The sequence below is a fragment of the Hibiscus syriacus genome, unplaced genomic scaffold (genome assembly GCF_006381635.1).
Source record: "Hibiscus syriacus cultivar Baekdansim isolate YM2019G1 unplaced genomic scaffold, ASM638163v2 tig00116951_pilon, whole genome shotgun sequence".
Taxonomy (NCBI): domain Eukaryota; kingdom Viridiplantae; phylum Streptophyta; class Magnoliopsida; order Malvales; family Malvaceae; genus Hibiscus; species Hibiscus syriacus.
In genome coordinates, this window is record NW_024063482.1 from 3735983 (window position 1) to 3747779 (window position 11797).

Here is an 11797-nt window from a genome sequence, read left to right on the forward strand (position 1 = left end):
GGACTAGATTTAGAAAGTGGTACCCGTCGCGAGTAGTGGACGGGTAATGGGTTTGACACCTTACCCGCCCCGCATCTGCCCGGGCAGCTAAATATCTATTACATTTTGGACCATTATGAATTTAGGTGTAATTTTAAAGACTAATTTATAAATCCTAATATTGTATAAGATATAACTGGTTATTTAACCAAATATTAGGGATAATTTAAGTTTATGCATAATTTTTTTCCTTTCAAACCTCTCATTAGTCATTACTGCGCTGATCTTCAAAGGCAGTATGTGTTCTACATATTTCTCAGTTTCATTTGTTACTATCATGTTTCTTCCGATCTTCAAATGATGTTGGATTTTGTGGTGTTTTTGGTATAAAAAATTCACTGTCTTAGGATATTGGAAGGGATTGCATAATAAAATACTCGTTTTTTTAGTTAAAATGTCGAAATCTTATATCAATATGCATGCATTGATACTGGTTGGAACATATCAAAACTTATCAAAACTGTGGAAACGTATTGAAATTCGGATTGGAATGGAGCTTAGACTACTTGGTATCAGTTTAGGGCAAAATGAGTAAGTATTAGTTTTATTTATGTATTTGTTGTTTATGTATAACTTAAGTTTGATGTCAAGCGGGTCTAGCCGGATACATATCTAGTTGGATAATGAGTGTGGGGATGTATTTGAGAATGTACCCGCATGGGGGTGTGTATATGAAAATTTTTACCCATCATGGGTGGTGGGCGAGTGGTAGATTGAAAAATATTAGGTAGGTATGAGGATGAGGGAGGGGATATCCACACCCGACCCGCCTGTTTGCAATCCCTACCCCTCTACTTTGATGAGATCCATCGTTAACGCATGTAACAAGACTTGGGGCGTTGATTTATATTTGATCCGATGTGAAGCTAATGAGACGGCTAACTGCATAAACAAAATTGATTTCTTACCGGATGGAATACTCTCCGTTTTCTAGACATCTCCAGATAGTTTGCTCAATGCATAGAAATATCTATGGTCCTCACATACATGTAAGAGTCTCATATATTGGCTTCGCCTCATTTTCATATTAAAAAGTCTTACTTTTGTTATAAAACTGTCATTATAATCTATTTAACTTAAAATAATTATTAATAAATTATCGGGCTTTTTCCTTTCATGTATCGAAACCGTATTCCGTATAATAATAATATATTTATGTACAATTGAGTTCCTTTTTTCATCCAATAAGTAAGGGAAAAAAAACAAGTTCAAAGTCTTAAAATTTTCAAATAAACATAAAAAAGAAAAAAAAGAAAATTGGGATTTTTTTTGGGGACGAATACGAATACAACAATAGTTTGAGAGACTTAGTTCATTTTTCATTTGTAAGTTGGGCTAAATTTGAGTATAGGATCTTTTTGGGGTTCGCCCATCAGAAGGAGCCCAGTCCAAGCATTGTTTTTTTTACTAGTCTAATCGGTTCGCTGTTCAAATGATTTTACTACTCACATCTCAGATCATTTACCTAACCACTAATAAAAAATATATTTTTTGATCTATTTTACATTAACAAAACACAAATTTAAAATGCAAATGTAAAATGATATAACTTTGATAATGATTTTAGAGATTTATGAAAACCAAATTAAAATTTTATTTTATAATTATGTAAAATTAAAATTTACATATAACAATATATATTTAAAAAAAATTATCTATAATTTTAATATGTAAAAAGATATTATCAAATTAGTTATCTGTTAACACGTATCTGAAACTTAGTTCATAAATTTTAAATTAGTATAAGAATATAGAAACTAAGGTGGTGTTTGTTTTTGCAGAGGTAAAAGGTCTGCAGTCTACGGATTACATCTGCAGACATCTGCAGCAGAAGAGGTGAACCAAAAGTCTGCAGTCTGCAAGAAGAAGACTGTTTGTTTTTTAACGTCTGCAGACTGTTAAAATAAACTGAAATATAAATAAACTGATTTTTTAAACTTAAAAGAGTTTTGCAATACTGAGATTTAAATAATTTTAGTTTTACAATACTGAAATTTAAATAATTCATACAACTACAATAATAATTTTTTTAGAAAAACAAACACCACCTTATTAATTCTATTATAAGTCTCACGTAAGCATATGTATTATTAGTTTTATAAGTTTTATAGAATAAAATTTATAAATGATCATTAAATTATATGATTTTTTAAATATGAAATTAGATAATACTTTTAATTTTTTTAAATATATATTCATAATTTATTTTTATAATTATATGATATTTTTAGAAAATATTTTTAAATTTATAAAATTATTTTATGATTATTTTTTATTTAATTGTGATTATATTTTTAAATTTTTAAAAACATAATTTATAATTTTTTATATTTTAAAATCTTAATTATCAAACAATGAAATCATTTTTATTAAGCAATGTGGTTTAAATACTTATATTTTTTTTATAAAAAGTTTAAATATAATTTAAAAATAACAAATCCAAAAAAATATTATATTTAAACTTAAATCAAAATAATAAAAATAAATATAAAATTTTAATAACATATAAAATAATTTATATGATATAAAATTAAATATCTATAATATAATATTAAAAAAATTAATATTTAATTTATTTAAAAAAATCAATATTAAAATTAAAATTAAAATCAAATATAATATATAATTAAATATAAAATCTCTTTGAAGAGGTATGTAAACATCAGGTCACGTCTGCGCCGCGCAGACAACGCGTAGACATTAGAAGAGTTTCTGTTTTCTAAAAATAAACGGTCTACGAAGTTAAATGTCTACACGTGATTTGAGCGATACAGACATAAGAGTTTTGTAAACCTTACACAATAAAAAATAAACACCACCTAAGTATTTATTAGACAGAAACTTCGATTATTTATTTATTTATTTTTGGGATTAAACACAGCAACTTTTTAGATTTTCAATTAAGGAGGAAGGGAAATCGTGCGCAAATATGGAGGGAAAATGAAAATGAAAATGAAGGCACGGTGTAAAAGACAATCTTACCCATGAAGACAGGGTGGTTTTGGACCTTTTGGTGCGTCTATGTAACCAAACCACTCTAATAAGCCGTACTAAAAATCAAAACCCCAACACTAGAGAGCCCCTAAAATCCTAAATCTATCCCTTTCTCTACCCCCAACTTTAATAATCCCCCAAAGTTAATTTGAAACGCCATTGGAGTGACCTTCAGCTCTCTATTTCCGTAGTCTGATACGACGCTGTGGTACGATAGGATCCTATTTCAATCTGCTGCATTGGGGGTAAGGTGCGTGATCACTTTCCGCCGGTTCTGATACGATTCTTTGTCACTTTCTATTTAGGAATTTTGTTTTTCTTTGATTTCTTATGGCCTTTTAATTCAGGTCTCTTGATTTTAGACTTTTGCGATATCCTTTTTTGTAGTTTGGGCAGTTAAATTTTCTGTTGTCAAGATGAAACCAATGGGCCTTGTCTACTGGTTTTTTGTTGATGTGATGCACGGTGTGATGATTTTCTGAGCGAAGAAAGAAAAGGGTGCCTTCTTGAATCTAGGGTTTTGTAAGAGATGGAAGAGGGCCGAGGATCTAGCTGTTTGCAGTTGAAACCTGATGAGAGTGAGGTTTTGCCAAGGCAAGACATTGAGGAAAATAATGGGGATGGTGTGAAGCAACCGGTTCTTGGTTTAAATGATGATCCGTTAGGGTGCTCTTTGAAAGAGGTTGAATTTGAGAAAGAAGAGGACATTGAAGAATGTGGGGAAGATGGTCAAGCGGGTAATCCGCAAGTTGATGAATCTGATGAGGATGATACGGAAAAGGGAGGATTGGTGGAGGATAATGTAGATACTAAAGAAGATAGTGTGAAGAAAAAAGTCCAGTTTTCTGGCAGGGTTTTACGGTCAATGTATGCAGTGAAAACTGGGAGTGTGATCGAAGGTGATAAGATTGGGAGTGGGGTTGATAAAACTGTAGATGGCAATGATTCTGAGACAAAACCAATTGAGGTGGTTAAGGAGGGGAATGATCAGTCTCATGGTGAAGTGGAGGAGCAGAGAGAAGTTGCTAAGGCGGTAAAGGGTAAGTGTGATAGATCTCCCAAGCGTCAAGGGAAGAAGGGATTTGAGAAGAAGACACTCAAACGATATGCAGGAGAGAATGATTGCCCGGATGGTAAAGTGAGGAAGAAGCGCAAGCGCAAGCGCGGAAGACGACCCAAGGTACTGGGCAATGACGGGTCTGTAAAGAAAGGATTTATTATAGAAGCAGGAGAGAGTGATTGCTTTGATGAGGATACAACTATGGAATCTAAGGGTAAGCGTGGAAGACCACCCAAGTTTCAAGGGAAGACGGGGTTTGAGAGGAAGACACTCGAGCAGCATGTAGGAGAGAATGAATGCCCAGGTGGTAAAGTGAGGAAGAAGCGCAAGCGTGGAAGGCCACCCAAGCTACTGGGCAATGACGGGTCTGTAAAGAAAGGATTTAGTATAGAAGCAGGGGAGAGTAATTGCTCTGTTGAGAATACAGCTAAGGAGTCTAAGGGTAAGCGTGGTAGACCACGGAAGGTGCAGGAGAATAGTGGGGTTGAGAAGAAAGAAATTAATGTGGAAGCAGAAGGAAGTGATCAATCTGATGGTAGTGGCATTAAGAAGTCAAATAATAACTGTGGGCATGGCAGGCCATTGACGAGACAGAGAACTCAGAAATTTGAGAAGGAAGTGGATGGGGTAAAAGCAGGAGAGAGTTATCACTCTGATGTTGAGACAAGGAAGGAGGCAAATCACAAGCATGAGTCACCACCCAAGATGCATCTCAATGATGGGGTTGAGAAGAAAGCTGTTGATACCGAAATGGGAGGAAGCGATCCCTTTGATTGTGAGTCAAGGAAGAAGTTCATGCATCAGCGTGGGAGGCCGCCTAAAGTGCAGGGCAGTGATGAGTTACCAAATAAACTAGTTGAATTGGAAATGGAAGGGATTGATCAATGTAAAAGCAAGGTAAAGGAAGGTGTGATCCGTAAGCGTGGAAGACCAGCAAAGCTTCAGGGTGGTAGTGAGGGTTTGAAGGGGAGGATTATAGATGGGAGAAAAAAGTTGGTTGGGCTAAAAAGAGGTAGAAAGAAGTTGAGGAGGAATTTAAAGATTAATATGCCTGCTAATACTTCATATGCAGAGAAGTTACTGATTGGGAAAGAATCAAATCTAAAGAGGTCTGCTAATAAGGATAAATTTGATTTTATTGAAAAGAATGAGAGCAAGGCTTCACTAATGTTAAGACCTAAGGTTGTTACAGTGGAAGGCAATGAAACGGGAGTAAAGGAAGCCGGAGATGAAGGGGAACTGAGAAGGTCAAAAGTAAAACAAGCTTTGAGAGATCGAATAGTGAATATGCTTAAAGCAGCAGGTTGGACAATTGATTACAGGCCCCAGAATAATAAAGAGTACAACGATGCAGTGTATGTTAATCCTGAAGGAAGGACTCACTGGTCAGTAACGTTGGCCTACAGGATGCTTAAAAAGAATTATGAGAAGGGCTATTCGAAGGTTTGTCCTAATGGTTTCGTATTTACTCCGATTCCTGAAGAAGAACTTAGCATCCTAAAAAGAATAGTTCTAAAGAAAAGGGTCGGAAAAAGAAGCAAAAAGGGGAGGATGACGATACAGAGGATGATGGACGAGTTAAAAAGAAAATGAATAAGCGAAAAAGGAAATGGGAGGACAATGCCAAAAAGAAAAAACAAAAGGTCCCAAAAGAGAAGCTTTCACTTCATGAAGAGATGAATTCTGATGGTACTTTACAAAGGGGAACACAAGTATCGAGCAGGAAGCGTAAACTACAGCAGACACAAAAGAGAAAGCGATATGCTTTGTTGGTTCGCAACTCTATGGATGGAGCTGAATCTGATAGTGGTGGTTATGTGCTATATGAAGGAAAACGAACTCTGCTTTCTTGGATGATTGATTCGGGAACTGTTCCACAGGATGGGAAGGTGGAATATTTTATTCAAAAAAGAACACGTACTTGTGAGAGTATTTCTGGTAAGATAACTAGGGATGGCATCCAATGCAACTGTTGTAGTGATGTCTTCACCATTGCAGAGTTTGAAACTCATGCGGGGATCAAAGTCCATCGACCTTTTCAGAATATATGTTTAGAAACAGGAGTTCCCCTGTTGCAATGCTTATTAGATGCATGGAACAAACAAAAGCAGTCTGATCGTAAGGGCCTCCATTTTTTGGATTTTGGTGGTGAAGACCCAAATGACGATACCTGCGGTATTTGTGGGGATGGTGGTGATTTGATATGTTGTGATAGTTGCCCATCAACATTCCATCAAAGTTGCTTAGATATAGAAGTAAGTACTTGTTGCCATATGCCTTTAGTACATGCATATGGGATCTAGCTCCCTTTATCAACTTTTATTTTGTCTGTAATAGTTTTTCAGTACTAGAGCACATGAAAAATATGGGGAAATGCTTAATATTTTTTTTTACCTTTAGCAGACAATGAAATCTATTTGATCAATGGGATCGGGTGTGGAAGAATACCCGTAAGTTTTTGTATATTCATGTTTAGACTATTCACTAGGATCAAACAGTGACAGAAACTTAGATCAACATGCATAGATTGAAACTTATGCTTGGAATTCTTTGTTGGAGGCTTTTGGAAAGGAATTTCTTTGCTGAAGTTACTTCAATGAAAATCATTTGTGAGAAGTAGCCAGAAGGAAACCTGTGTTTGAGAATTCTATTTCTGTGTTGTTTTTCTTTTTGGGAGTTACATGTAGAAGTAAATTAAAATCTTGATTGTGCTTAATCTACTCTTCTGGTTTTCTTTTCTTTGCCACAGGCATTCCCTTCAGGAAACTGGAACTGTGTCTATTGTACATGCAAATATTGTGGAATGGTTGGAAACGCACGCCAAATGGGCAAAGATGATGATGCAGTTCCTACAGTTCTAACATGCCATTTATGTGAAGAAAAATGTATGCCTTTGTTAAGTTCCAAGCTGTTTTGTATATATGTTGATTGTTGATTCCCCTCGACCTTTATTTTTAATTTTGGTGCCGTTGTTATTGTTCTTGCTATTATATGCCATTCATTTCTGAAGTAATTTTTGGGTAGATCATGAACCATGTATTCAGCCCACGGATGCTTTTGATGATGTTTCAAGTCGTGCATTCTTTTGTGGGAGGAGATGCAAAGAGGTATAATTTTAGTTTGCAATTGATATAATTGTGCTGTGGGGAACTTGTACTTTGCTAGATTTGTAAATATAGTTTTAATTGCTATTTTTTACTGTTTGTAAGTTTTGCCTGCTGGTATGAAATGATTGTGGTTCTCGCTTTGTCAAATTTAAGGGTTGTCTCTATTTCTTTATCAGGAGTCTAACTCTTTATCTACTAGAGATGTTTCTGTTATTGGATTTAGACACTATATTGATCCCATCTTGTGCGTTATGTTTAGCAAGAATTGGAAGGGAGCCCCATCCTGTTGTGTCCATTCAACCAATCTCTGGCTCTCTTTGAGAGCTACTCATTTGCAGACATGTTATGCTCTGACTTTGAATGTGTAGAATTCATTAATACCTCACCCTTTTGAAACGGGGCGGGGGGTTGCTATTTTCTATGTTTTGAAGTTGATTTTGAAGTCCTTTGCTTTTTCTAGTTGTTTGAGAGACTTCAGAAGCTAGTTGGGGTTAAACATGAACTTCCAGAAGGTTTCTCATGGACCCTTGTTCAGCGCTATGATATCAGGTCAGATGTTTGTCTCAATGAAGCATATCAGAAGGTTGAATCAAATTCAAAGCTAGCTGTTGCATTATCCGTGATGGATGAGTGTTTTTTGCCTCTTGTTGACCACAGAAGTGGGATCAATCTGATTCATAATATTGTCTATAATTTTTGGTATGTGTTCCATCTGTACTTGAGTCTATATTACATTCTTGAAGTAAACTTGGCTTTTCCTTCTGACTATGATTTGATATTTTAGTTTGGTGCTGTACAAATGTCTTCAATTTTTTTAGGTTTTTTTTTTTGGGTTTTGGCAACAAAGATGTGAGCAGAACTATGTTCTTCAATAGCCCTAATTTAAAGTTTAATATGTCACTGCTTAAGTGTTTAGAGAAGAACTTTTTTGCAATGCTAATCTTGCCCTAGGCCTGCAGATCTAGGAGATGTTAAATAGAATGATGGCAAACGGTTCTAAATTTGTAGATAAAAACAATCCAAACAGGCAACATATATAGTGATGACCTGATATGACATTTATACATTACAATAGTTACTATAACAATATGAACTTTTAAAGGCTTCCATTTTAACAGATTGTGTGTCATTCTTTTTGTGGTTGAATGGTACTATTCTTGCTATGTGAAAATCTGGAGGACAAGCTAATGGCTTTATAGTGAAGTGATATTTGATTTTTCTTCGCAACTATAGTTGCTCTACTTTTGAAACTGAATAAGACCTAGACATTTTTGTTTCAGATAAATTATTAATCTCCATTTGTTCTCAGGTCAAACTTCACTAGGCTAAACTACAGTGGCTTTTACACTGCAATTCTAGAAAGGGGGGATGAGATTATTTCTGCAGCATCTATCAGGTAATCCTTCTGTTTTTAGTTAATTGTGAATTATAGTATAGAATATGTAGAAATAATGTCTTTACATTTTAAGAGTGATAATATAACATATTCATCTTGCCATGTCGACTCATCCTTTTAAGCACTCTTGATCACCTTCCTTTCGTTCCTCTGCTGATAGTTTCTAGACATTTACTTTTTAAGTTATCTTGTTCAGTTAGCTCCCCATCCAAATAGCAACTACTCCACTAATATGTGAATATATTTAGACCGAAGATTTAACAAACTGCTGTTTGTTTCATATTCATAAATACCTTTGTGCTCCATTTGGATTCCATTTGCTATGTAAATAGCAAGAATGAAAAGCTTACATTATGAAGAAATAGTTAAGATTCAATATGATATATAGTTGAAAAAGCATAAATTATAAAAACATGGATATAAAATCCAAAAATATATTAGGAATTTCAAATTCACCACTAAATAAGTATATAACAAATCCATGGATTTGAGAAATAATAATTAATGTTGGTTTTCTAAGTATTTTATTACTCAATTCACACCATCATTTAAGCCCAATTCCAAAATTCTAAAATCCAAGTTTCCAAATTCTACCTTGTAATATTTGTTATTGTATATTTGTTGATCATAACCAAATGAACCTACCCATTTGCCTAACTTTTGCACTTATTTGGTTTAATCCTAATAATTACAATTATTTAATTTTTGGACTAACAGGATCCATGGGAACCTGTTAGCCGAGATGCCTTTCATTGGGACACGGTATGTCTATAGGCGTCAAGGGATGTGTTGCCGGCTTCTTTGCGCGATTGAATTTGTATGTCTAACTCAATGTTCTCTTTGTATGTATTTGTATTTTGTGTTATATTGCTGGAGTATTAATTGCATTTTTACGAATTTTGACATTTACATTTTTTTTTGTATGTAACTGTGTATGACTAGTGTTATACACCAGGGCACTTCCTGCCACATTTTTTGGGGGGGGGGGGGGTTGATGCTACTTAATAAGTGGATTAATATTTTTTCAAAAGATTAGACATTATGACCAGATATCAAATTACTTTTTCCCTGTAAAGAGTAATAGTGTGACAGTGATATGAAATTACGCTATTTTGATTTTAATTAATATGTTTCAAGTGGATTTCATTTTTTATGTTTCTTTTTCTCTTTCCCTGATTTTTCAGGCCCTCAGCTCCCTGAATGTTGAGAAATTAGTCATACCTGCCGTCCCAGAACTGAGGGAAACATGGACTTCTGTCTTTGGTTTCGAACCACTAGAAACTGCATGCAAGTCGAAGATGAGTAACATGAATATGCTGGTCTTTCCCGGTGTAGATATGTTACAGAAACCTATGCAGACACATGTTATGAAGGAGCAGATGACAGGTGAGGCATCCTCTAAATCTGGAAAGAAGTGCCCAGTTATGTTTGATTTGAATGTGTCTGCCGAGAGTCCTGCACCTGAAACAGATGATAGAAATGAACCCGCTGCTGTCGAATCTACAATGCCACTTTCTGATGACACCTTGAAATATACTTCTCATATAATGGCTGATACTATAAATCTTCCCGAGACCAGTACTGTTTCTTCATCTTGCATTCCAGCACCCGATGAAAGTTTTGTTAAACGGGACCTTGATTCTAAGCATGAAGGTTCTATCAAAGACTCTGATAATATTGTCCATGCTGACAATGAAGCGGCAGTTGTTCATGCGCCGGATTTTGGTAAGGAAATTGTTTCTAATGGTTTCGAAGGTACAGTTGAGATATCTGTGGATGCAAATGACTTGAAGCACCATGAGAGTTCAAAATTACAGATTGTAGAATGTGTTTCCGGTGTTGATAAGACAGTCCTGTCTGAATTAGCAAAAGATTGCCAAGCTACTTCCAAAAGTGCCACCAACCAAACTTCTCCATCATCTTTCCGAAGTGCTCAACAAGCTGCAAATGGCCATTATAATGCTGCATCCAATGTCAGTACAAGTAGTCCTTCCCAACAGGGTGACAGATGGAAACTTCCGGAGAAGTCTCGGCTCCAATTGATGTAACTTCCCATACAGATTGCAATGATGCTTCCATAAACGAAAAATTGCAGCAGTGCATGCGCATGTCCACAGAGATCGTCTCAGCAGGTTCTGAGGTTGCCATTACTAACATTACTGATCAGATAAACATCAACTGCAACACAGTCTGATATATCTGAAAGGTAATATATTTACTAATATGACTCAGTTGAATATACCAAATCCCCTGAGCACCCTTTATTGAGTTCTCAAGTTGACCGTGATTATGGAACTTAACGAATTCTAAATTCTGGAGTGACTCTTCACCATGTTTCCATCAGAGGAGTGAATCATACGATAATCCGAGGTGATAGTTTTGTTTAACCAAGCTCCTTCTGTTTCGTTATATGTTATTTAGTACGAGTGTCCATTTTTGAATGGCAGCTACTAATCAAGGTACTAGATTTCTGTATGCTTAGTATAGAGTTTCTGATGGTTAAAATTATGAAAGAATTAACAATTGGAGCCTGGATTAATGGATGCCATGGAAGGCTAGCTTTAGGGATGCATACGGTGGCTCCCCCCCCCCATCTGTGTACAGAATAGGCCAACAATATTGTTTAGAGTAGCTCAACGCCATTGCGTATTTTTGTATATGCTGTGACTGTCCCATGCATTTTGTTAAATGCACATTTCATCACCAGTGCTCTTTTTACCTAAATTATTTGTGTTATAGAATTTTTAAACAAGTTTAGTTTCTCTATTTAGGTAGTGACATGACATAAGCATGTGATCCATCACCCATTGTTTCAAAACTCTTAGGTGCAACATGGATGGACAAATGTACGGTTCAAATCACGTGCACAATTTATTGTTCACTTGCCTTGAAAAAAATATAAAATTGTATTAGGACAAGTAGAGAGCATATATTAATTAATCAAAATTTTGAGTTATTTAACATTCATAAAAATATTATGTACAAAACAAAAGGACACTTGTATCTTTTAATCTTTAATTGTCCAATTCGTGCAATTTTTAGACCCATTGCTATCATTTCCTCTATCATGGTTTTTTTATAAAAAAAAAATTACTATTAAGTTAAATATATTTAAATTTTAAGCACAATATTACAAATTTATTAAACATGTCATTAAACTCATGCCTAGGGTTCTCTTCAATGTAATTTTTAGTTCTTAAA

General features: G+C 35.0%; 1 protein-coding gene across 1 annotated transcript; it reads left to right on the plus strand.

Annotated features, from left to right (window-relative positions):
• The first annotated feature begins 4085 nt into the window (after nt 1-4085).
• Nucleotides 4086-11200, plus strand: LOC120188864. Its single transcript, XM_039192249.1, is given in 8 exon segments — nt 4086-5683; nt 5686-6348; nt 6843-6978; nt 7118-7200; nt 7661-7899; nt 8510-8596; nt 9314-9413; nt 9781-11200. Coding segments are annotated over 8 exon segments (3561 nt in total). The 5' UTR covers nt 4086-4294; the 3' UTR covers nt 10645-11200.
• Nucleotides 11201-11797: the final 597 nt, after the last annotated feature.